This window comes from Lissotriton helveticus, chromosome 7 (genome assembly GCF_964261635.1).
Source record: "Lissotriton helveticus chromosome 7, aLisHel1.1, whole genome shotgun sequence".
Classification (NCBI taxonomy): Eukaryota; Metazoa; Chordata; class Amphibia; order Caudata; family Salamandridae; genus Lissotriton; species Lissotriton helveticus.
This window is the reverse complement of record NC_136068.1, coordinates 1,153,484,437-1,153,511,697: the sequence shown is the minus strand read 5'-3', so window position 1 is coordinate 1,153,511,697 and position 27,261 is coordinate 1,153,484,437. Positions and strand designations below refer to the sequence as shown.

General features: G+C 42.7%; 1 protein-coding gene across 1 annotated transcript in view; it reads right to left on the bottom strand.

The window, feature by feature from the left end:
- The window catches only part of LOC144770057 (ATP-binding cassette sub-family A member 10-like), a 1,719,125-nt gene that overhangs the window by 1,429,536 nt on the left and 262,328 nt on the right, over positions 1 to 27,261 (bottom strand). The window contains exons 8-9 of the mRNA XM_078654288.1: positions 9,563 to 9,751; positions 2,071 to 2,218 (exon numbers count right to left, since the gene is read on the bottom strand). Coding sequence (XP_078510414.1) covers positions 2,071 to 2,218; positions 9,563 to 9,751 — 337 coding nt within the window. The remainder of the gene's footprint in view (positions 1 to 2,070; positions 2,219 to 9,562; positions 9,752 to 27,261) is intronic.

The window sequence follows — 27,261 nt, the reverse complement described above, 5'->3', positions numbered from 1 at the left end:
AAAAGGCTGTCAGTGGCGGTTCCACCGACATATAGGCCATTGGTCTGCCCGCAGGTGGTTGGAGCGCAGCAGTTGGAGTGGATCCGGTAGAGAATCCTATCCCTGCACAGGCACCACCGTAGGAATTAGGATATCCCTTTCCGACAGCCTTTTCATGGCTGTCCGACTGCCATGAAAAGGATGTCGGAAACAGACTTTGGGGCACCAAGTAGGACCCCCATCCTGCATGGGCCACTGCTAAGTGATATGAAAATAAGAATTGTGCTGTTCCTGAATGATCTAGAATGTAGCAATATACAAAAGACAGTAGGCTACTGAGTCAAAGAGATGGGAATTCATTTCTTTGGAATATAATGCCCTCACACACCCAGTTGGGTGTCATTCTTCATCATCAGGCAGCTCCTTGTCTGGCCGGCGCTGCAAAGACTGACGGGCTCACATCAGGCATTGTACATCACACGGAAGAACGCCACACCCTAAGACATTAACTTAGCATTGTGCCTTTCCTTTTTATTTTTATCAGGGTAGAAGACCCCACAATTATTATTATGTGTGCTGGTACTCCCAACCCTGTTTTAACACACATAAACATAACACACCACTCATTCATCTAGACTCACTAAATCGCTCACACCCACGGCACCAAACAGCTAATTGGAAAAAGATCTCCGCCAAAGTGCCCAGTCAGGCATTGCAGGGCTGACCAGACGAGGAGCAGCCCGACTCAGTAGCCTACTGTCTTTTGTTTATTGCTACATTCCAGATCACTCAGCACAATTCTTATTTTCATATTGCATTTGGGCATCTGTGCTGGACCTTATGTGTAAAAGCCCTTTGTCCCTCTAATTGTGAATACCACTGATAAGAGACCCAGGGGCACATGTAGTGCCATCTCACACATCCATGCTCCGAGTGCCAGGCAGCAATGGGTGCCTGGCACACAGTGCATGTATAGGCACAAAGTGCCCTGTTACACTGCAGCTTGTGTTGGGCCGCAGCAAAAGCCTCAATGTAAAAGAGCACTTTTCTGACCACCAGTAAGGCAGTAGCATCATGATTCGGCCGTCGGACCCGCCAACTGCTTGTCAGGTGGTCTCCGGGCCACCACAACAGCGGTCAGTGGTCTGATCGACGAGCATAAGCAGCCCCTTAGTTACCATCTATCAAATTATATTACCTATTTAATCTATTAACTAAATTAAATTTAATGGAAAACTATTTATTTAATTAGTCACATTTGTTTACAATTATTGTATTGTGACTGTAAATATTGCAATATATTATAAAATCAGTATATTTTTATCATGGCATGTTGTTAAATTATAATTATTAAAAAGTTAAAGTCAAATTTCAAAATTGTAAATGATTTTTTTGGGTGGGAATTACTGTAATTATCATATATGATTTTGTTATGTTCCTTTTAGTTTTGTGTTTTATAGGTGGGTAAAATTACTGTGTATTTACAAATGATTTATTTAATAGTTTGAATAGAGCTTTTACCATTCTGAAATATTTACTGTAATATATTTTTTCTTCATATTATAGATTATTCAAGTGAAAGCTAGATTTTTAAATGTTTTGAAATGTTTTTTTCATTTCTGAACTAAGTTTGAATGGACAATTATAGCGGACTAGTGTTTTGGGACCTGTGGCTGGAAGATCCCAAGTTAGCTGGAATCTGACACTTTATTTGTACTAGTTATAAAATTCTACATCACTGGAAAGAAATATGTTATTAACATAATCCATCATTGTCTGTAACCACATAACATTTTTGATCTGATAAAGAGATGCCTGAAAAAAATAATATTAGACTAGTTAGTAGACTAGTTAGGTTGGTAAATTAATCTCTCCACCCACCGTTCCCCCAGTGTCTGCGCTTTCCCCAATATTTGTCTGACTGGAGTTAGAAAACTAAATACACCTGCCATCAATCTATTCACTATCTGAAATGTTTATTGGACTGGAGTTAGAGTTCCACACCATCTCATCTGTATTCTGTACTGTAATGCAAGTATTCATTAAAATGATCTCTTACTCGAATAATGAAGAAAAGCATGTAACACCTACTTGGCAAGACCTCATCAAAGTATGTTGCCATCAGAATGTAGAACACTGCGTTTATCATCAGGGTGGAAAAAACTGCAACCATGGGATAAGGGCCTTCACTCAGGTTATTAAGCTGGATGCCTTCCTTTGCATTCTCTAAGAACACCACCTACACAAATGAGATTGAGTAAGATCATTGATTTATTCAGAAGAAGATGACACCTCAAACAAATATCAGGCGTTATATTGAAAGACGTTAACATTAGGAGTCATTACTTTGGCATAAGTACATTGGGGTGCTTTACATTCTGGTTTTCTACTTCGAGAGAGCCTTGGATTTGCAGGTAAGGTGATAAAGCATTAATTTTAACATCATATAGACATAGGCACACATATAGGCATTCACACATACATGTATATTTATATATTTTTACAAAAAAAGCATATATATTTATGAAAATTAAAAATAAATTATATGTGCATATATTTATATTTTAATTCTAAACTTTGATCAATTTGTTTATTTTGATTTATTTATCATCTTTAAAAAAACATTGTTATTTAAATGTAAGTGTATATTATTTTAATTACATATTTATACTTACTTCATTTCAGATCCCAAAACCTCCTTACTACCCTAAACACTACCCATCCCTCAAAACTAAAAACCTCCTACTACCCTACCCTGAATACTCTTAATACCTACAAAACCTAAACCTTAATATAAAAAAGTAAAAATAAAGCCATATATCTATATTTAAAGTTATATATTTTATTAACTAATTCATACCTAATCCTTATTATGGTATTTATTGTAAATTGTATTTATATACTAAATAAATTAATATATGTTAACATAATAATATAAATATTACATAACTCAGTGTACTACTTTCTACATAAACACGTGTGCTTACATGATTATGACAAAAAACGCATAACTATATATTATTGCCATACAAGACTTCATCCATCCCTAATCCAAAACCGACGTAATGATCTCACCCATAATAGCATCATGCCTACATGTTGATGGATAAAATTCTCATTTATATATTTTTTTAGATGTATGCACAATTATTTATGGAGAAAGCTTTAGACTCAATTATCTTTTCACTAATTGTCATACTGTGACAATTTAATTGCTGAAATGAAATTGCCATTTAATGGGGGTGCATACGCTAATGAGAGAATGGTGAATATAATGAATACATTGAAAATGTGGGCACATATAATATACATCAGGGCAAAAGGTGCTAAACCCCTCCCAGGTCTAATTTTGTTTACAACTTGGCTCTTTTCACTTGGTCCAGTAGTACTGAAATTATTGGTAGTCAGCACTTGTTCTTAGTGGTTACTTGATGTAGGGCACTATAATCTATGCACATTCTGAGTTTTCCAATTTTTCCCTGGCACAATAATAAGGGTGATGAGGCTGGAGATTGAGATGGGCTGTTAGTCTGTTAGCTAAATGCTTATCCAAGTATTCTTTAAAGTATTGGTTTTCTGCTTCAGTTAGTGCATAAATAAGACTACAGTGTAAATGTTCACCTGGTTCTAGTTCTATCTTATAATCTTGGTATCTATGTGGGGGTAATTTCTCTGCATCCCTTTCATCAAATACTGCTGCTAAATGCTTGTACTGAGTGAGAATGTCTTTGGACTCTAGAGAGCAAATCATTCTTGAATGTGTGACTAAGATTGCTGCCGGAGAGGGCTCTGATATTTATTCTTTGTACTAAAAACAAATCATTAGACAGTACTTTTAATTCATGGTTACTGTTCTTCTTTCCCAATCTATTGTTGGATTATGTTCCATAGCCATGGCAATCCTAAAATTCATTGAAGTTGAGGTGCATTAATCAAATTAAATATTTTTCTTCCTGTGCCCAATAAATCCAATTAGGTAAATAAGTTAAGTTTCTTCAGTGATCAGTCCTAAAGACAGATTTGTACCTTCTACTGCTCAAACAATTTCTTCCCTTTTCTTCTTGATGAAATGTATTCCCCTGTTGTTTGCATAATTGACATCGCAGAAATTTCCTGTGGCCCTTGAGTCGATAATGACAAATGCCTCATGGATCTCAGTGTTTCTAAATCTTGTAGTCACTGATATAATATGAAGTGCTATAGAGTGTAGAGTATTTACCACCTGTTTAGCTTATGTAGTTGTCTTTTTTGTTAGTCCAATCAAAGCAACACCCGCTTATTGTTGGGCTCTTCCTTTTACCGTCGGACTAGATTTTGATTTCTTAGAACAGTACTTCACTAAATGTCCAGACTGCCCACAATGCATGCACAAGTTTCCTAATTATTATTTTTCATTTTCTTCCTTAGACTAAGGACCCTGATTGGATCCTATTTCCATTGGTTTTTGTACTTGAGTAGGTTCTGAGGTTTTATTTGCTTCCATGTCTCTAGATTTTCCCTTTTAACATTTTCAAAATCATGCAAAAGTGGGTAATTTCAAGAGACCAAGGGCATGGACCAGGCTGCAGTATCCCTACTCAGATAAGACAATACGAATGCCACCTTTGATAGACTTTCAGAAAATAATATGGATCTGCAAAGGAAGTGTTATGAGCAGTGGGTCAGAAAAATGTGCCTTTTGTGAGGATCCTCACTAGATCACTAAGGAGGTGTAAGAGGGATAATAGGAGATATTGCATGGATGAACCCGTTGGATGCTTCTGATGCTTGAGAAGTGGAGGGTCCATCAGTTACCCTGGGTAAGGGAACATTTCCTGCTACCAAGTCTTCAATTTGTGGCAGATGGAGATGAGTTTTTGATGGGTTCTTTGAATTTCCTCTCTCAGGGTTTTATTCTCCTCTATAGCTTTTGCATGTTTTCTAGGATTGTTGCTAGCTTCTCAATGCCAAACCCTTCAGAGATTCTGCTCATGTGGAATAATTAGTCAGGTGTTTCAATTTGTCTTGAACTAACTTGGTGCCAAGGCTCCAACAGGAGCAGATGAACTTCTTCCAATACCCCTCTTCTGTTACGTGCATCAGAATCACAAGAAGACTCTACCACTAATTATCAGCCTAGGGGGAAGGGCTGGGGAATAGGGAGAGTACCTCAGAAGATAATGATGCCTTCCTTTTGCTGCTCTATTTCTCCTCCCCTAGTTATCTTTTACTATTCCCCCTATCTGTTTTGTCATCTGGGGTTTGGAGATACAACTATTTCTCCCTTTTTAGATATATCATACTCTTACTCCTGAGGAACAATCACTGCTGGAATTAGGTCTCTCTTTCTGTCCTACAAATCATCTTGACTACTCATGCACCCACATAGACATGTTTCTATTTGCTAGGAAACTCAAACTCCATAAAACCCATACTTTGAATGGGTCCAGGGGGTGCGAGAGAACACTATGGTGGAGTATAACCCTACCCAAACTGACACGCCCTCTAATCTCCTATCCATTGGACATATGTGGAATTGGCTTCCCTAAGGGAATTCGAACTAGGCAATAGGGATTGGGTCTCTGAGAAGGAACTCTTAAATATCCTGGACATGGAGACTTACAGGAGAAGTTGTAGCGATTTTAAACCGAAATCCAGATTTAATCCTAACACCCACCCAACTACAGTTGATATTTTTTTTGTTTAGTGTGAGGCCCAAGCTTGGGAATAGAATGATGCTGGCGGTCACCGAATCCCTTACTTCTTCCTTTGACGTTGAATTAATGAAGCAGGTGTCCAAATACGGGTACACTTGGTGACCTTGGCACCTGAGAAAAGCTGAGACTAGTGAAAGGCACTTGGTGAAAATCCAAAGCGCTAATTTGAGTCCAAAAGCGAGTGCCTTGAATTGATAACATTGTCTTGTTATCATTAAGCTGAGATATGTCTGTGCTTCTGGTGGTTTGGTATATGGAAGCATACATCCTGTAGATCTACGAATGGCAGATAATCGCCTTCCTGAATCATTACAAGGACCTCCTGATGTGCGACTATAAAAAAAGGTTTGTTTCTTCAGGTACTTGTTCAACTCTTTAAGGTCCAGGATTGGTCTCCACTGTCCCATCTTCTTTCTTATTAAAAACAATGTGGAGGAAAGTTCCTGATTTCTCTGGGATCTTAGTTTTTTTCTCTTGCCCACTGGAGTAGTGGATGAAGAATTACCCATTGCAGCTCTTGCCTCCGATTGTGATTGGAGGACATACCCTTGTCATTAGCCAATTGTCTCTAAGAGTAACATAGTCTGCTTGAGCCACAAAGAGTGGACAAACCAGAGATATGGTACTGTAAAAGACCTACTGTCTTTGCTGTATTTGTATCTATTTTAAGACCTTGGAGGACCTCATCCACTTGCTTTCCAAATAAGGAGAGGGCATTTCCAGGATATTTGACTGAACTTCAAGATGGAAGGCTGTGGATCTTAATCAGCCTTGTCTTCTCAACACAGCTCATCCTGCAAGCTGGTGAATGCCTGCATTTGATCAATCCATTGCTGCATCAATAATGGTTGCTGAAATATTTTCTCACTCTTGAGGAAACTTTAGCAAACTAATTGTTATCTTCTTGGATGAGATCAAGTTAGGGTGCCATGTAATATCACATCTGACAAACCTAAATGCATAAAATAGCCAGAATGTTGGCTGCCTTAATAATAATTGCTGCCATTAAACTAATGTTTCGGTCCAGATTGTCTATACGCCTTCTATCCCTGTCAGGAGGGCCAAAGGATGGGGGAAATAGGGTTTTTCGATCTACTCTGAGAAGCCAAAGTTATTACAGAGTCTGGCTTGGGATGACATGTCAGACAGGCTGGGGCTGAATCAAGGGATTTGTACTTCTATTCTTGGCATGCTATGACCGCTGGAAGAGTTGCAGGTGTCTGCATTAGCTTTAGTCCTTCAGACCAAACAAATTCCAAGATTTGATTGGTTTATATAGACTTTTGTAGCTGTTCCTAAAAAACATAAAGGAAACATTGCTATTCCACTGACATCATATGCAGGTTGATTTTCTTGCCAGACCTTTCCCTTAATAAATAAATATGAGATATATCATCCTGTGGGTTAGGCATGTTATTATATTTTTCGAAATGATGAAGTCATCTCCTTCATTGAATTCTTTGTAATCTTCTTCTGGGAATTCCTTTCCTCTTCGACTACATCACAATATATAGATTTCACTATTTCCTCTCCATCCTTCATGTCTTCAGGAGTTGGTGGGAGAAGAGGTTTATAGATTGGTTTTGGAGATGTCACTGGCTTGGCAGTTCGGTCTGGACTGTTCCCATGAGGCACAGGGTCAATACTGATTTGCATATGGCCATGTCTGAACTGGGGTGGCTTGGTGAGCAAAATAGCGATGGATTAAACCCAGATCTGTGACTGGGGGTGAATGTTTTGCAATTGTGCAACATTCCGTGCATCAATTGTTGTTATTGCATTTGTCTCCCCTGGGTGTTGGCGTAGGTAGTGAGTTGGAAGGTAGACCAGTTGGGAGTACAACAGGTATCACAGGTTGAGGAGGCTGACCCCTAGGTTGCTGTGGTAGTTAACATTGGAAACTGTCCATTATGTGTTGTAAAATAAACAAAAAAGGTATTCATAATCATGGTAAGGCTCCTCCTCGTTCATTTCATCCTCAAAAGCTATCTGCAAAGTAGCTTACATCCAATTGTATTGGACTGTGTGTGGTTTGTGATTCAAGATCACTTGCAACCTTATTCTGTTCTGACTCCAGAATTTGGGAAGGCAGAAAGGTGCCTACCATAATGCTGAAAAGACATGCCCCTCAAATATTGTCGCTGACTGTGCTGTCGTTTCTGGTGTTAACATGATGGGTATCATTATCGATAGGGTTACTGATGCTGATGGTGTTGTGGTCGATGGTGCTGTGGTCGATGGTGCTGTGGTCGATGGTGCTGTTGTCGCCAGCATTGTCGACGGACTCGTCGTTGAAGGTTTCGCCATCAAAACCACCAGTATTGACAACAGCAGGAGGGGAGCCATGCATGACGCTGCTGTTACCTGTCTCTGCGTTGGCTGGGTCTTTCTTTGTGGTCATTGTTGATTGACTGTTTTATGAGGAATTCTTCCTTCTTGTGGATGGTTGGTCATTATTTGATTGCCATTTCTTGAGTAGCGTTTTACCCAGACAGAATCTTCTTTTCTAGAGTATTTACTTCTCTAGGCTTAGATTGTGGGGACGTGGCTGAAAGCTGAAAGAAACTTTACAAGTCTCCTTTTCTGTGCTACCTTCATTGGAGTGCTTGGTACATTAAAAAAACAAGATTTTTTGAAAATGTCCAATCTTGATTAGAAAGTCCCTGAAGGAGTGAGACAGAAGTGAGCTTTTGGAGTTTGCTGATCAATATGGGCAATATTATCCATGGAATCTTCTCCTGACGTGGCGTCTCCTCCTTTGGAAAGAGGGGCATTCCTTTTATCCTGTACATATAGTGCAAGCCTCCTCTTGTTCACCTTTAGAATCTTAGTAGTAAAATGTTTTCAAAATATCACAAAGCCATGCATGACGCTGCTGTTACCTGTCTCTGCGTTGGCTGGGTCTTTCTTTGTGGTCATTGTCGATTGAGTGTTTTATGGGGATTTCTTCCTTCTTGTGGATTGTTGGTCATTATTTGATTGACATTTTTTGAGCAGCGTTTTACTCAGACAGAATCTTCTTTTCTAGAGTATTTACTTCTCTAAGCTTAGTTTGTGGGGAGGTAGCTGAAAGCTGAAAGAAACTTTACAAGTCTCCTTTTCTGTGCTATCTTCATTGGAGTGCTTGGTACAATATTTTCCATGGAATCTTCTCCTGACGAGGCGTCTCCTCCTTTGGAAAGAGGGGCATTCCTTTTATCCAGTATATATAGTGCAAGTCTCCTCTTGTTCACCTTTAGAATTCTAGTAGTAAAATGTTTTACAAATATCACAAAGTGAAAACGAACGATCAGTATAAAGACAATAAATATACTGAGGATCATCAGTTTAAATCTTCTTCTGCCAACAAGATGAACAGGGTTTGAAGACAGATTTCCTCTCCCTGTCAACAATGCTGACAGGTGGTGAAAGTTTGAAGGCAAAGGGTCTTCCTGGCCCAGAAAAAAAGAAGTTTTCCTAAAAACAACTCACAGTACTGTTAAAGCTGAAGATAAAGCTATCCCCGTCCCAACGTAGACCAGGAAAGTAACACTTAAGTTCACTTAAAGGTTTCAGTATATTTTTGCCTAGGGACTCCCTCGCAGAGGACATGCGCAAGAAATCTGAGCAAGGTGACCTCTAGAGGGATTAGGAGAACTAGTGCTTCTGTTTATTGTCTGACATTTAGGTTGCTCCAAATGAGGTAGATGTGTTACTAAACAAATGTTGTTCAGGTCTATGTCCATTTTAACACAGTTTACTGCTATTTAAATATACCAGGGATTGCCATCCTGATAGGGAATAATGCAAGCATGTGAATATATGAACGATAGTGTTGAAGAATAGAAGGTTTCCATTTCAAAGAAACAATAAAAACTGGTTGAGAACTGCAGTGAGTTGGCTGTTACCTGGGACAGACCAGTGGAAAAGCTAAAGGGACTGAGGAAGATATTCAGAATCCACATCACAGGTGATGGAAGCTCATCGATCAGAAGAATTAGACTTAGGCATCCGAAGGTGAGAGTGAGCAGGAACCCAACAATGCTCGTCAGTTTGGGCTTCCTCAGCAGGGAAATCAGCAAGAAGCAGAAGCACATCTAGGAATGTCAGAAAAATTTACGTTAACACAGAAACGCTATGAAGTGCGTAACTTCACATTCATACCACAATGAATCACCCTCACATCAATGACCTCAGAACTGACCACCAATCACTGAATCTTATCTGTTACCAGATTTTTAATGTCATGTGCCAAATACAGAAGACTGTGGAGAATGACATAGATCAAACCCTTTTGAATGGATATGCCCATGCACTCCTGTGGAATACAAGAGTTTACGATTAAGAGTTTCTCAAAAAGACACGTTTTCATTACCTAAAAAAGTAAAATCCTTCTCTACAGCTCATTAGCAAATTATTTCACATGCCTGCCTGCTCAGTACCAACATATTATAACTGACAACCAGGAGCATTCAAAGGGACCACAAAGGTACTTCGCAAAGCAAATCTTTATGTCAGCTTTAACTTGAACCTTACATACATGCAGATGGACTGTGGTAGTAATATACTTCAGATGAGCAACATGTAATTTCACTGGAGAATGCTCCTTCTATATCAGCTGAAGTGTTGTTATCACTCCAAGCCAAGCAGTCGTTCCGTGTATTGGACATTACTATGGCCTAACTGTATTTAAATGCGTCAAAACAAAGACAACCATAAACCAATTATTTGGTCTCTCAAAACTAAACGATCTACAGTCATTCATTCCATAGACCATATACACCACAGTTTCTTTAAATAAAACCAGACTCTAAAAATAGCTTCTAGTATAGCCCCCAAAAGTCCAGTATGATCCGTAACAGGCCTTGGCGAAAGTGCATAAATGCTTAGTTTGTCAAAATATTATGACCCCAAAAGTAGCAACTAAAAGGAAAAACACATACTGCTAGAAAGTGAGATGCCTTAAAGAAGACACCACATAGTAGACATTTTTCCTTAGAAGAAATCAATTTGATGTCACTGTTAACATTTAACTACATAAATTATGTATATATATAATAGACTACAAACACAAGGAGATGATGGACGAGCGCTGAAACATTTCAGACACTCACCCCCAGTCACAGATCTGGGTTGAATCCATCATCATTCTTTAGCTCACTTCACCACCCCAGTTCAGACCCAGCCATATGCAAATCAGGCTTGACCCTGTTCCTCATGGGAACAGTCCAGCCCGAACTGTCAAGCCAGGACTTCCCTGGACCGAAAATAAGCATCCTAAGACTGCTTCATCGCTTGCTTTCTGCAATGTAAAAATGGCTTCAATGGTTTCATGCTATATAGAAAGTAACTTACATTGCAGGTAGACATGGTTTGCTTACTCTTATCTCAAAGTAAGTGCATATTAGTCTGACAGATATTCTTTCTTTTAACTCTGCCTAGTTAGGATAAATGGCAATAGTAAGGTCAAATCAACTGAAACTGTCTAAACTATTAGACAAAGCCTCTGTCTGATTTCAAGTAAAATATTTTACAACTAGCTAGTAATTTAAATCTGTCAAATCTAAGGGCTTTATTTAGTGTTTGCCAGTAAGGGTACTACATTGCAAAGGCACCAAACTGAAGGTCCACCCATCTTATTTACAGTTGGGAGACCTTCAGTATGCCAGCAGCAGAGACTACTACATCTCTACCATAACCATACACATCCGACAGCCTGACAGAGTACGGCCCGTCAGAGGTTTTAACATTTATCTTCCCGTCCAGTTCAAAGTGGGTGAACAAATGGCAAGATTTCACTGTTTATCATGGCCCGCTCATGCTCCCATGGCAATTGGGAGGTCATTGCTTTTTCAAAAACGTTTCTATTTTAAAAAACAAGCGTTTTTGGAAATAAAAAAAATAACAAAGAAAAGTTTGACATATGGGTCCATCATATTGACTGAGCCTTCCGTTACACTTTCAATGCATTTACAGGAACCATCGTGACAGCAGTTCCTGGAATTGCAAGAGATGTCCACTGGATCCGCAAACATCTCTAAATTTGGTGTGGAGAGTACCCTTGTCAAGTACTCTGCATTGGCACGGGCACATACTCCATTTGCCTAAATCAGACCCTAAATCTTGTGATACCTTGCCTGTGTGTTTGTAAGGCTGCCTGCCCTTCTGTAATCTGACATGTTTTGCGAGTCATTGCATAATCAATAGCAGTCAACTAAATAATCACTGTAAAAATTACACCACAATCAAACATGATGATGATGATATCAAACATATCCATTCTTCTTTTAAATCTTACACTTCCTAAAATTACTAGTCCCTATCTGTCATATCTTGATTTACTGCTGCATTGTTCGTCAAGAGTCTGCATTCTATTCAACAATCAATCACCCCCATCCCTAGCAACTACCCTTTTTCCTCCTTTAAATTCCAATTCACATCAGTATTTATACCTTCAAAGCGAATATTATTCATCATTTACTAAGCAACATACTTTGCACACTAACAAAAAAATCAAGGACAAATGTTGATACTCGTACTAATTTCTAACACACTTTGGGGCTAAAAATGAGCTTTGTTGGTGTGAGGGTGGGTGGTGTGCCAATGCTGCTCCCCGCACCACCAAGACTTGCCGCTGCCTGGCTGCCAGATTACAAGTTTTTTGTAGTCTGGCAGGCAGTATGGTTGTTCAGTGGCAGTGCTATTTGAAAGGCTCATTGTGAGCCTGAAACAGCACTACCACGGGACTGCCAATGCATGTTCCTGCACAGGAAGAAATACACCATGAAATGCATTTCTTCCTGCGCAGGAACTGGGGGTGCAGAAATACAGGGGGCACAGCATGTGTCCCCCTGCAAGCACCCCTGTGCCCTGGAGCAAGAGGAGGTACTTTAGGGCCCCCTTTCTTTCCTCACCAACAGCCTTTTCATGGAGGAAGAACCTCCATGACAGCACTGGAGGTGAGGAAAGCCATAATATGCGTGGCAGTGCCTCAGGACACCACCAAGCATATTGAAGCCCTCAGACCACCATGAGACCGGCAGGAAATGGTGGATCCCTGACAGCTGCAGCTGTGAAATGGCGGTTCGACCACCGAAGGCCTGTACGGCAGTGGTTGGACTGCCACCACTTCGCCTCTGCCAGTCAGACGGTCCTCGAACAACCAGACTCGTAAATGAGCCCTAAATGTCTGACATCTGTCATTGATTGCTCCTTATCTCATCATTCCATAATGCAAACTGAGGTCACTGTTGCTGCAGCATTCTCCATCATCCTCCAACATGATCTCAAATAGAATTATTCCTCAGATTTCCTTCCTTGCTTAGCTGAACCAAATGATTACACTCCTTCAAGTACATCATATCTTTGGATCAAATCAACAGAATCCTACAACATGTTTTAATACACACTGTACATGTGCATATTATCACCTGCTAATCCTTAACCATAAAACTCAAATTTTTCTTATTGAAAACTAAGATGGCAATGCCTGTTTGGAAACAGCATGATCAGAAGTCTGAACAATTTTGTTGATCATGAAAATGTCGTTTGAAGACTTGTCATAGGCTTAGGTTAATGCTAAATCCCCCTACTTTCAAAACCACATCATCTCTCTTTGGTCCCATCCACATGTTGTCAACAAATTAATTTCCCCATGACACACATTTATCACTCAATTCTCATGGTCAGCCAATGATTTTGCATCATAATTTTCCATCACCATTACTATTAGCGACAATAACCAACCGGCTTTCTTTTAGTTAGTGTCCCCCAAAGAACAGTTGTAGGCCCATTGTTTTAATACTACCTGCTTTGTGGCATCTGTTCTTTTGGTTTGTCCTATCATCCTCATTCCTCATCCTCATTCAGACAACACTCAAATCTTTTTCCGATTATTTCCCACCATTCTACCTCTTCATTTGCACCCATCCTTCCCACTTATACAATCCACTTTCCACTGCCATTTTAACTTTGTCATTTGATTAGAAATGGCATTCAACCATTCTATCCAAATGAGATTGCTTCCTACGACAATGGCCATTGCTCAAAAATATTTGATATGAAATGGAAAAGGAATGTCCTTCCCCCAGGTAAGTTGTTAATTGAAACTGGTATGCTTTTAAAGAAAAAGTTTAGACATTTTTAAAACCTTCAGTGAGAACAGGACCGCTGTCTACTCCCCCTGAAGCTGCCACCTTGATTTCCAAAGGGGAAGGAGCTCAAAGAGGATCAATTTGCGTTTGGTAATCAGTTAGCACTTTGACCTGGGAGATGGTAACTTTTTAAAGTAAGGCAACCAGAATTGTGTAACAAATGATTTATACATGTGGGTATATGTTATAATATGGAAGGGACACCTGTAACATGCCTGTTCCAAATTGCGAATTTTAATCCATTTCTAAACCCATTTAGTAATGCAGAAATCTTTTCACTACGGCTAATGTGTAGTTTACGTGAACGATAAAACCTGCCTATCATGCAATGGACCGTAATTATCCCTTTGCATTAATTTTCTGATGAAACTGTTACTGCTACATACTTAAAGCAAAAAATACATATGCAACAACACATCCTTCCCAAATATAGGCACCAGCTATACTTTTTAAGCAAAATGTTTTCTCCGTAAGCGTAAGTGACATTTAATAATTTATCGTGACTGATCCCTAAATAGGTAAGCCCCTCCAATACAATCAAACAACAGCATTTGCTCCAGTGCAATAACTTTACTTATGGTGGACAGGCTTAAATGAGGCAGGAGATGCTAGAGTTTCACCACCAAGACAGTGCATATATCTTATGTCACTGTCCATTTATTGCCCACCTGGAAACCTAGGGGCAGATTTATTAAGTATCTATGCAACACAGTGCAGAACGGCAAGATGCTACACTGCGTTTCATGAATGGAGGAGAGCTGAATGTGCCATATCTACTAAGATATGGTGCTCTCTCCCTGTGCAGGCACTCTTGAGGCTGACCTCCTTCCTGAACAAAAGCAATCCAAAGAGGCATTTTCCTCTTTCTATGTGTGATACAGAATGCATAATGCACAGAAAGCGGAAATAACAAGGAGAAAAAAAAATGTTCTTCTTGTTATGCCTTTCAGTGGTAGCAATACCAATTTCACGCAATTGCAGATTTACAAACCTCACATGGAATGGCGTGATATCCATAGATGGATGCAAGGGAATGCCAAGACTCCACCCATGGAATGCCTACCACTTAGAAATGTGATGCATGTCAGCACAATATGCTGTGTTGAGTTAATTTTTTTTACAAAGTCATGCAAGGCCACGCAGATCAGGCCTTGTAAGGCTTTGTAAAATAAGTCTTTGCATTGCCCTTAGTCCCCTTGCATGATGCAAGGGTGACGCAAAGACTTAATAAATCAAGGCCCTAGTACCATATTACCAGACTTAGGGGCCGATTATGATCGCGGTTTTCCTGCATCCTCCGGGCCGGCGGAAGGCACCGCCGGCCCGGAGGATGCGGGAAAATCGCTGCGGAGCCTCCAAAGACCCACCGCCAAATTAGGATGGCTGGTGGGTCTTTAATTCCGTCCGCAGCTTTTCCGCCGCGGTCGGAGCACTAACATGGCTGGTGGTGTCTATCAGACACCGCCAGTCATATTAGGATGGAGGGAATCACATGCTTTTCCGCAGCGGCTTTTCCGCCATGGAAAAGCATACGGACATTCACTTCAGGGGCCCGTTGCGGGCCGCCTGGGTGAAGGGGAGGTGGGGGGTGCACATGGGGGGTACCTATGGTACCCCCCTGCATTTACATGCAGAAAGCGGCAGGCACCGCGCGGTGCCTGCCGCTTTGTGCATGTAAATGCAATGCATGCGTTTTTAACATTGCGGCGGGTGCAGCTTGAAGCCGCACCCGCCGCAATGTTAAAAATAGAGGATGTGACCGCCAGGGTGGCGGTTACATCCTAATTGCACAGGAGGGAACGCCTCAGCACATGCGGACGTTCCCTCCTACTCATGGCTCGTGGACGGACGCAAGTCCGTCCGCGAGCGTAATGTGCCCCTAAGTTTATTTTTTCCTCTGCACTGAGCAAGACTTTCTATTCCTATATTATGAAAGGTTGTCTTAGTCATGAATGGATTTATCAGTCTGCAAAGGATAAAAAAAATTACATTGTAAAATGTATTTTGTATAAGTATTGATAACTAAGCATGGGCGGATTTTGCGGATTGGCAATCCGCGAACTTGCGTATTTACGGATTCGCAATCCGCGAAGATCCGCGAACTCTAGCGGATTTGCGGATTTTTCCGTTTTTTGTGTTGGCGCGTGTTCGCGCCGATTTTGGGACAAGTTCGCAATTGCGAACTTACTTTTCGGCTTGCAACGGCCGCGACTATGTTGTTTCTACGTCTGGTTTATCATCACAGGTTCACAGCACCCTCTGTTTCACCACTGCCACCCTCTGGGACACCCATGCCACCCTCTAGTACATCCTCACTGGCACCTATTAGGTTTATTTATCACTGTAGATTATGGTGGTTGAAAAAAGCAAGCACACCTGCCCTTCTTCAACTGCCATCAATTAATTTGTGTTTCATTAATGTGTCAGTAATTTTGAAAGTTCCAGTCTGGCTGGCACCTGCTTCCTTCCTTATCTGTAATTTGCTTTTTGTTGCAGTGAAATTTTTTTTTCACAGGACCTTTATGGTGCTATTCTATGAGCCTGCTGTTTGGGTCATAGCAGGGTCATAGAATAGTTGCAAACTCTGGAGGGGCCCATCAGGAAGCACTACCTTGAATGTTACTAATGTTAAGTTTGAACTTTTGCACCTGCTCATTGCTTTCAGTTTAGCTAAAATCGTTTTTTCTGCAATTTCGCGCGTTTTTTGGGGCGCGAATCCGTGCGAGATCGATTTCGGAAGCCGCGAATACGTGCGAATACAAAATTGTTTTTGTTGCGACGTGCATGTTCGCGTGATCTTGCGCGTGTTCGCGAGGCGCTTCTAGCTATACGTTTGCCAAGTTACCCTATCGGTCGTACACGGGCGCGGCCATCTTGTTGGCGTGACGTAATTCCGTTTCCGCCCGCTATGTGTAATCTCGCAAAGTGTGCTGCTCGCTAGTACAATTTCGCGCGTACTCGCAAGGAAAATCTCGCGCGAACTTACCCACGCGGTCGTGAACGGGCGCGGCCATCTTGTTTCTCATTCATTGCTATGGTTCTGGGCATGCTTTCTCTATCCTCTCTCAATCTCTGCCATCCTTTGCTTGTTTGAAGTTTTTTTGATCTAATTTTACTTATTATCTAACCCTCTATTTTTCTAGCTCTATATTTTTGTGTTTTCTGCAGCTTTTAGTTACTTTTAAACTACTTTTTTAAACTCTTTTCTTTTCTTCTTCACTATTCTATTTCTTCTTTATCATTTAAGTTTATTTCTGCCCAGACCATGGTAAAGGGAGCCGGGAAGCACCCTGAGAAGGGGAAGGGTCCCGCACCCCGTGCCCGGCTCCCGTGCGGGCGTTTAAGGGGGGAGCAAGTGGTCCCGAGGGAGATCTTCAGCGCGGAGGAAGTGGCGGCACTGATCTTCCACGTCCAGCGCCGCCTCCCCAAGACGATCCTGGGAGGCGGCAAGATCGCGACCGGCTATGGCATCCGGGAGCGTCGCAAGCGGTGGGAGAAGGTGTGCCGGGCCATGTACAAGATCTCTGGGGTCCGCCGCACATATAACCAGGCCACCCACCGCTGGACCGATGTCATGGACCGGGAGCGGGACTTGCTGGACGCGCTCGGCGTAGAGGTCCCCGGGCTTGGTGAGTAGTAGTAGTAGTACATTTACTACTCTGTTTTATCCTGCTCTGTTATTTGCAAATCTTTGTTCTTTACCAAGAGCAATAATGCTGCCGATTACATTGAGGTAAATTATATTTCAAAATCTTCTATGCATTTCAGGTGCACTGCTCTCCTTCTCAGTAGCCTTGCTTGCTACTATGCTTCTTTGTTTTGTATGTTGTGTTCAGAAGCATTTCATTGGCCTGAGAAATTATGTATGAGTGTACTGTAAAGAAAAGAACTGCGTAATGCTAGACAGTAAGGGTCATATTTTCAATTACCGGCGCATCCCTGCAAAGTAGCAGGGATGCGGCAGTAATTGTGTGCCATGCCACCACCACCCATTGGCCCAAAACGTCACAGAAGCCTTACGCATCTGTGCCGTAAAGGCAGCGCATTGCTGGAGTTGCGTGCCAACGATGGCGCAGCTCCAGCAATGCTCTGGGGTACCCTATCTCCCCAATGCTGCATCAAGCCGTACGTCGGCTTCAAGCGCGCAGGGTTTGAGTCATGCATCATTGTCCTAAAAGTGACTGATTGACATCTTGTAGATTTCCCTCAGCCACTTTTAGGATTCGTTCCTGCGCAGGTACGCCCTCCCTTGCGCCGGAACGCCCCCTGATGGCGCAGGGCTTTACAACGTGATGCATCGCCCATATGCCCATATGTGTTTTTTTTTTTAATATATACGCCGCACCAACACCATGGCGAGTCTTTTGTTCTGCCGCTGCGTCAGAAAAGGCACGCAACAATGGAGGAAAATCAGCCGCAACTTCCGCAAGGGACTTATAAATCAGCCCCAACAGACTGAAGTCCAGTCCTTCCTTTAGACAGTCACATGGCTATCAGAAGAAATAGTGGCTGTGGTGGCGGGTGGATTGATAGTTTGAGTATTCACTGATCTGCAAGCAGGATGGACTTTGTCTGTCACGTGTTGCGCACTGCTGCCTGCAGTGCCAGGCCTAGGCAAACCTCTTTAGTAGTCTGTTTATTGAGTTACATAGGAACTTTCTAAGTCAACGTTCCGCAAATCAGGCAATACGAATAACGTAGTATACCACATGAGATAGATCCCGTGGAATAGTTGTCTATCTATTTGCTATTTTTCCAAAATATGTTGTTATTGTTCTTTTGAAATGTTTGATTTGGTTGAAAAATCTCATCCATGTTTTCTGGTTTTTCTTTCTTTCATGTTGTACATCAGCTCCCCCCAAGGGCAAGAGGACACAGGAGGAGGGTGCTGAGGATGCAGGCCAGGATCGGGCAGGCGAGGGCTCCTTTGCTGGCCCCAGTAAGTTTACATTTTAATAAACAGTACCTATTTTTTCCTAGCGTTTCTCATTCGATTTTTTCTAAATCGTCTTTGATCTTCTTGTAGACTGGATATAAATTCTTATCCTGCCTCGAATATGACTCCCTGTGGTATTACTAGACTATTCTTATTAGTCTGTCTGTGTAGCTAACTAAGATTGGACATTTGGCAATTCCATTGGACTCCCATTATATTCAGCAATACCTCTATGCACTGTCTCCTTACTGACTAGATAGTGTGGCAGAGTCATTCAGCTCCCGAAGTCACCGATTATAGATCCCCAATGATCTCTAGATTATCGTACGCAGGACAAGAGAGTAGTACGGAGTCACAGCACAGTCAAGAAGTGTCAGAGGCACTCATGCTTGCAAAAATTCCAAAACCTTTAGCTCATCCACTCTAGTCTAGAGGAACAAAAACCACAGAGTCTATTTAAGTGTAAAAGCTTTATTAAAAGTAAACACATTTATTAAAATCTACTTTGTCATAAAACTATTTAACTGTAAACGGAAAAGTGGTTAGTGCTGACGATTAATTGGACACATTTCTTGTGGTCGAGCCGAACTCTCACCTAGTTTGAACTTGATCCTGGTCGTGTTCTTAGGACTCAGGAGTCCTCAAGCTTCTGTCTGTTAGGAGAAAAAGTGGTGCGTGTTAAAAATCAAAAGCAAGCATTCATCAGTTGTGCATAAAAGTGCAGCAAGACAACAGCCTTCCCTGGAAAATGGGACATTTTTACTATGGAGTAGACAGTCACAAATTATTACATTGTATTCTGTTTTTTTAACATTTCTCCTAGACCAAATATTATATAGTAGTGAGTGGTGTATTAACATTCTTAAATGTACTTTGTAGGTGTAACATCTGGTGACGGGGCCAGCGCGGAGGTGGCTGTGTTGGACTTGGACTCGGAGGCCTCTGGGGAGGAGGCGGCGGTAGAAGAGCTGGTGGCCGTTCCTGTGGGGGATCAAACGGTGGTGGCGGAAACAGGTAAGCTATATATTCCTTACTTATTGAGATTGAAGACTGCATAGTGTGCTTTCTGCACGGGTGTATTACAATTACAAATCAACCAGGTAGTAGCCTCCTCGAAATGTACTTCGACTTAGCTGTGAAGTTTTTGGTGAGAAGAATCCCAATAAGTTCTTAGACGAACGTGATGGATGGGATGAACGAAAAGCGAAAGAAGGGTGTAAGTAAGTGGGACGCGAACTTGTATGATGGCTGGCAAAGAAGAACGATATGTGTTTGCTTGGCCCCCGAGGTGGCTGGGAAGGAAAGAATATGGTATGGTGCATGGCTGGGTCAATGATGAAGCAAGGATGGGTGGAAGGACAGCAGCCTGGGTGGGTGAAACAGAAACTGTATGTGTGCGTATACTTTGACTGAATGGATGCCTGGAGCATGGTATTCTCTGACTCTTACATAGCACATGTGTATCTAGAGAGAGTAGATGGTCGCCAGGTGAAGTAAGTGTTACCTTGAAGAGCATGTACCACCGCACCCGCACGTCCGTCCCAGTGCAGGGAAGGCAAGGAAAAGAAATTGTAAATGTGTCCAATACTACCATGAATAGTAGCAGTACTTTGTATTGCGTTTGCATTCACAGCATATATCTGGTTATTACGGTGGACACTCCGTACCTCTCTTAATAACTTTAGTTTACTTGTAGTACGTCATTCATGTGTGGGTGTATCACTGTTCACTCAATATTAAGCAAAGCACCTAAAGTCATCTCATCTGTCATTAAATACGTCCCATGTGAAGTGATAGATAATCAAATTAGTTAGCTTCTTCAGTTTCCTTTTCTAGTACTCATTTGCACTGTAGGGTGAAAGGTAAATTAATTAAGCAGTAGCCCTTGTAACAGAGTATTCTCAGTGCCACCCGTAATAGAAAAGTAATAGCTTCACCACCTGCATGTACTGGACCGGTACAGTAACGCAAGTCTGTCTCAATCATCATGGTGTGCAACTTTTTTTCTCGGGTGCAACTTCACTGTGCTGTGTCCATGTCATTCTGCCGGCTTGCATAAGATAACGTACCCATTTCCCTAAACAAGAGAGAAGAAGAAGAATAAGACTGGTGTACTGTCATAGTCGACTGTAATGGAAGTCCATAGTGGTCGTAGAATTAGTTCATTAAACTACCACTACTGTTAGAGCAAGGATGCAGAAGTGGGAGGTTACATAGATACTGTCCTCAATAGTTATGTACTGTGCTTTCAATTTGCTACTTGTACTCTGTGACCCAACTTTCGGCTCAATCACTTTGTGTTATTAATAAGGAGCATTGGTTACAGACTATGTCTTTCTTTCTTCATATAGTTGCTCCTTCCAAATCAACAACAAGGAGGGAGCAGGCTAGATTGGCCCGGCAACGGAGGCTGGAGGCCACAGTCGCCGAGTATCGGCGGCTGGTGGCCCTGGAGGAGGAGGAGGACACGCAGTCGAGCGGGGCAACATCCTCGACTGTGACCACTGCATCCTCCTCCGTGACTAAGCCAGCGGGACCGAGCCGGGCTAAGAAAGCCGACCGCCACCGCCAAGCAACCGAAATACCAGCTGCCCCCCACAGGAGCTGCAAGGAACGCCAACGCCGCCTACGAGTCCGCATGTCCAACCTGGAGCAGGAGGTCCTGAGGTATAAGAACTTGGTTAAGGGCCTCCGCTCCGAGCTTGCCACCCTCCGCAAGGAGTATGATGCCCATGCCGCATCATGCACCAGCACCAGCACCCTCCAGTAGTGGAGTGTCCCTTGCCCTTTTTTTATAGACTTTTGGGGGGTGGGATTTGGGAGTTGGGATCGTTTTGGGACGTTTCAGAGACAATCGTTGGGGTTAGGGTGGGTGAGGGAGATTATTTTGTTAGGGCTAAATAAATATATTTTTCAACTTTATCTGACCATACCTGTTTTTTACTGCTTTTCAGTCTGGTGGGTGGGGGGCGGGGGTGTAACAGTAACTTTGTTTTCCTGAACAGTCGTAGGACTTTAGTAGTACAACCGTCAATCTCTTGTCTACTCCGAAATAATACTCCATTATACTACCTCCCACCAAACGCTTATCTTACCTGTAATTTGTGTTAGAAATTAGGGCTAGGCCCAGGGCTGGCTCCAGGTGAAATGGGGATTAACGTTGTCAATCCTGGGCGGGTGACATTTCCTCATTGCGGTGGTACTAGTGGTGTGACACAGTGGCAGTTGCATGCCTATGGAAAAAAAGAAAACTAAACCTTGTTTGTCCTCCTTACTGTAGCATTACAACGGTTACGGTACGATCGAGAAAATAGCAGGTGACAGTACACTAGAACAGTGCCATAATGTAGCCTAACAAATGGTAAAGTATTTGCTTGCAAGTATAACTAGTACTTGCGTTGAATTTATTTGACATTGGCTACTACTACTAGAAGATATAGTACTGAAGCTGAGTAAGTCTAGAAGATATCCTCGTATTCCTTCACCAGCCTGTTGCTGCTATCACCTTATCCTCCCCAGCAAGTGTGTGGAATTATTGATGTCATTTTAGTCAGACATCAAGCAAAACAACACAGCCCGGGGGAAGAGGGTTAGGGTTTGTAAAATGGATGGGAATGGGGGTTTCTTTTTGGGTAGGTTTTGTTGAGAGAAGAAAAAAAAAGCAGAGCATGGACAAACAATAATTGAAGATACAGAGTTTACAGACAATCTTTGGTTACAAACTAAAGGTAAGCACATGCAGTCACACTCATAGAATAAAAGACAACAATGGATACTGTATCTGTATTGCGTATGTTGTTGGAGTTGTCCTGTTGAAATTGGTAAGTAAGTTGCATGCAGCAAACAATTCCTCTTATTGGCGGCACTCCTCCATTCCAGCTGACGCTTCGTCCATCAATGTGGTGGTGACCACTGACAGAAGAGACACCCTGTCCACTGCCTGCCTGGCGGATGTTGACTGAAACCCGGCCTGTAATTATTGAACGGAAAACAGGAAGTGCTATTACAATACCACTGATAAATAAATAAAAGGTATGTACGCTGTGTGGTTCAAAAAGTGACACTTTGATTTCCCTAATAGACAGTACAATATTTTTGAAATTGCGTGCTCTGTCTGAGTCACCTTTTTAAGGATCAATAAGTATGGCCAAAATATTATAGCGGATCTTTCCCCTCAAGGTGGGTGTACTACTGTGTTTTAGAACAAAATTTGACCTTCCCAGCAATGCTCCCACCAAGACCCTTACTAAAGCCAGTCGCAAAAATGTAGAAGAACCCAATCATATCTCCAAAAACGATGCCTAGCAGAAAAATGGTTACAAAACGTACTTTGAAAGTAACAGTAGGCCCAAATACAGACCGTGGATTGTATTCAAACCACTTGCCTGCAAGCAAAAGTATCCATAGCCAGGATCGCTCCAACAGTGCTCTACAACAACAGAACCGCGTTGCAATAGAACCCCCCTAAACACATGCAATCCTGCTGCTAGGGCTAACCCTAACGAACCCTAACTTACAAAAAGTGCCAAAACTGGTGTTTCCTTATGGATTTGTCCAACAAACTTCTAGCCGGTATTAGACCTTCCCAGGAATGCCCCAGGCAAGACCCGCCAACCCACCCGCAAAAAAACACCCGACACAACACCACCAAACAGCGAAAAAGCTAAATCTCATACTTACAATGTCTCTCGGCCTTCGGTCCAAACGCGGCGCTGTGCAGCTAGGTCGTCATCATCATCAATCATCATAACTCCTGTTTTCCACCACGGATTTCCTGAAAAGCAAATGCAATCAAGATTAGACTGTCGCAGCAGTGCTTCGACAGAGACCCCGGCCGCAACCCACCCACGAACAGCAGGAAGCCCCCCAACACGCTACATTGAGCAAGATGTCTGAAGAAATGGCAAAAAAAGGCTGTTCCTTATGGATTTTGTCCAAAACACTTGTATCCGGTATTAGACCTTCCCAGGAATGCCCCAGGCAAGACCCGCCGGCGCCAACCCACCCGCAAAAAAACACCCGACAACACCCCCAAACAGCGAAAAAGCTAAATCTCATACTTACAATATCTCTCGGCCTTCGTTCCAAATGCGGCGCTGTTCAGCTAGGTCATCATCATCAATCATCATAACTCCTGTTTTCCACCACGGATTTCCTGAAAAGCAAATGCAATCAAGATTAGACTGTCGCAGCAGTGCTTCGACAGACACCAAAAATTACACAAAAACCCCCGGAACCCCGCCAAAGAGCACCTCAAAGGCAAGCAAGTCAGCAAAAACGGCAAGAAATTTCCACCTCATATTTGGTCCAAAACACTTTTGTCCATTATTAGAGCTTCACAGCAATGGGCCCAAAACCGTCAACTCACCCGCAAAGAAGTACAACACCCCCACAAGTGCTGAGTCTTTCTTCATTGTGCGTAATCCAGCACTCTGCTTGGAGGGAAATCGCAGTCTGGAGGAGGAGGATAGAGGAGCATGTTCTTCAGAACTTGTGAACCTGAGGAATGTAGACTGCGGCACCTTCAAATCAATAAGCAAACAAGTGAAGACAGTTCTGATGATGGTCTTGTTTTTGGGATTAGGTGATTAAAGTTTGAATTAAATTAACTGTGCAAAACAAAGAAAGAGAGACACAAAGCACACAGGAATAAAAGTGAATAAGGACGAAAAAGAAAGTTCTTGATTGATTGTCTCATTTTCAGGGCTCGGTGTCAGGGAATAAGAACAAGATTTCGTCATCATACTCTGCGAATTCAGGCTGGATGAGGTCAGTGGCACCGAACAGAGAAAAAATCCCCTCATCTACGTCCTCCTCGTCTTCATGCGGCGTGCTTTCTCGTACTTTGTAATCTGGTGGTATGAGGTGCTGATTCATCTTGATCATTGTCAGCCGCTCCACATTTTTGGGCGAGAGGCGGCTCCGTTTGGGAGTTACAATGCCACCAGCAGCACTGAAAACACGTTCAGAAGACACACTTGCGAGTGGGCAAGACAAATAGTTTATAGCCAGGTTGAAGAGCTGTGGCCACAATTGTTTTTTGCCATGCCAATACTGCAATGGCTCATCATTAAGGAAGACCTCTGTTGAGTCATTCAGATAGTCCTGCACCATCGACTCAAGGTCATCAACTGTTCCTCCACTTTGCTTACTTTTTGCTGTGCCTGTGACATTTTTTCGAGAACCATACCCCATCAAACTTAGCCAATCCTCCTCCCCAGCCACTGTTAGTGTTGTCATTGTGTGTGGTGCAGATGATCCAGTTGCCGGTGTCTTTAACGGCTGAGAGGTCACTTGTGCCCCAGCCACAGGTGCAGAAGTGGATTCTTGTGACTGCGGATGGCCTGCTGATGCTGATGCTGATGTACTGGCTTCTCCTTCAATAACCTGCCGTTCTTTTTCAAACCTCTTGGCTGACCAGGCTAACCAATGTTTGTACTTTTGAACATCTGCATCAGCGAAAGGAAAGAATGCGTTGTCTGCCAGCGCCTTTTTGTAGCGTGGATCCAGAATAGTAGCACAAATGTAATGCTGATCTGAGTTGATGTTTTGAAGACGTTCATCACCACGTAGGCGATGTAATAATTTCTCAGACAAAATGAAATGGTTTTTTTTTTTTCATCTTTTTCAAACTCAGAAGAAACCGCCATCAGTTGGTGCTCCAGTATGCACAACAATGGGATAGCTTTTCCCAAATTACAGTCCTCCTGGCTGACTGCACGCGTGAAGAACTCAAAAGGACTAAGCATGTCTGTCAGGCTTTTAACTATGTCCCATTGCGCCTTACTCATCCGCAGGTCCTCCTTCTGAGATGTAGCCTCTGTCAAGAAATAGTGATCGAGTACCGTATACTGCTCATGCAGACGCTCAAGCATGTAGAAGGTTGAGTTCCAACGTGTTGCCACCTCCTGGATGAGTGCTTTCACTGGCATTCCACGTTGAAGTAGCAGTCTCCGCAGATGCTTCCGGGCCTTAAAAGAATGGCTGAAATGGTTGCACATTTTGCGGCAGGTGGCCATTACCTCGAACGCTGGACTCTCTTTATCACTCAAGAATTTTTGAACTACCAGGTTGATACAGTGCGCCAAACACGGCACTCTAACATGGTCACCAAGGAACATGGCCTTAACTGCATTGGCGCCATTATCCGTGGAAACATAACCAATCTTGCGTTTTAGGGGGGATAGCATTGTCAAGACCTTTTTGTCAAACTCTTCCAAAAGGTTTTCTGCTGTGTGACTTTTCTCCAAGCCAAACATGGCTAGTGTTGCATGTTTCCGAGCAGCTTTGAAAACTTGGTCCGGGTCAACACCTGCGTTTAGCTTTGCTTTAACACCTGAAAAAGAGACCCAGTGTGCAGTGATGCACATGTAATCATCCCCTGGGCCACTGGTCCACATGTCTGTTGTCAGATGTATTGTGTGAACAGCACTCTTCTGCAAAGCTGCCCCAATCGCCTGCAGCACATCTTCATGTAGTGCTGGAACCGCAACTCTGGCAAAATAGAACCGGCTCGGAACCTTCCATTTAGGGCAGAGCGTTGCAACTAATTCAAGAAAACCTACCGCTTCTACAAAAGAAAAAGGTAGAAGGTCCACAGCTAGCATTTTAGCCAGCTTAGTGTTATACAGACGCGTCAGTGGGTGGTTGCGTTCATATGGCACGTCTGAAGTAAGCATTGTTCTAATGTTGCCCTGGACCAAGCATTTACGGGCTGATAATGACTTCGTTGACCCAATTTTGCTCGCTGGTGAACTTTTGTGCGTTGGTGTCTCACTCGCTCCAACACTCTTAGTGTGCCTCACATTGGGTGTGCTGCTGACAGGGGTACTGGGTGTAAGGGAAGTGTTTGACACGTCTTCTTCCTGCTCGTCAACATCAGATGAAACATCAACGTCTCCTTGATTTTGGCCTTTCTTGATCGCAGCTAGGTGCGCAAACCATTTGACAGCATGCTTTCTCTCAAGATGACCACTCTGGCCGCCGGTACCATAGTTGGTACCTGACTTACCACGACTAACTGCAAGCTTACAAAGGGTACAAATGGCAAACTTTGGATTTTTAAGACAAACAGTAAAGAAGTCCCAAACTGGGGACTTGAAGTGTCTGTGGGACCTGGAGGAGGCGGCGATACTGGTGGTGGTGGTCATGAAGCTAATGCCAGATGAAGTGGAGGATCTGGATTGCCCAACTTTTGTACGTTTTCCACTCTCACCGCCACTAATTAAGGTCGAGGTTGACGGAGGTCTCTTCTTGCCAGAAAGAAATATGGAAGCGGGACGAGTTGGTGTACTACTTAACTCCAATGATTGTGGTGTTTCCACTGCCTCCTCATCGACAACATCATCATCATCATCATCACGCGCAGCAGCTCTTCGGGCTAGGGTCAAAATGTCTGTTTGCTGCATGCCCGCTGGGGCTGCAGTGACCTTTATGATGACTGGGTCGTCGTTGGCAGAGTCTTCATCAGCAGCAGTATCCGCCACTTCTTGTTGAGCCTCATCACACTCCATAAGTC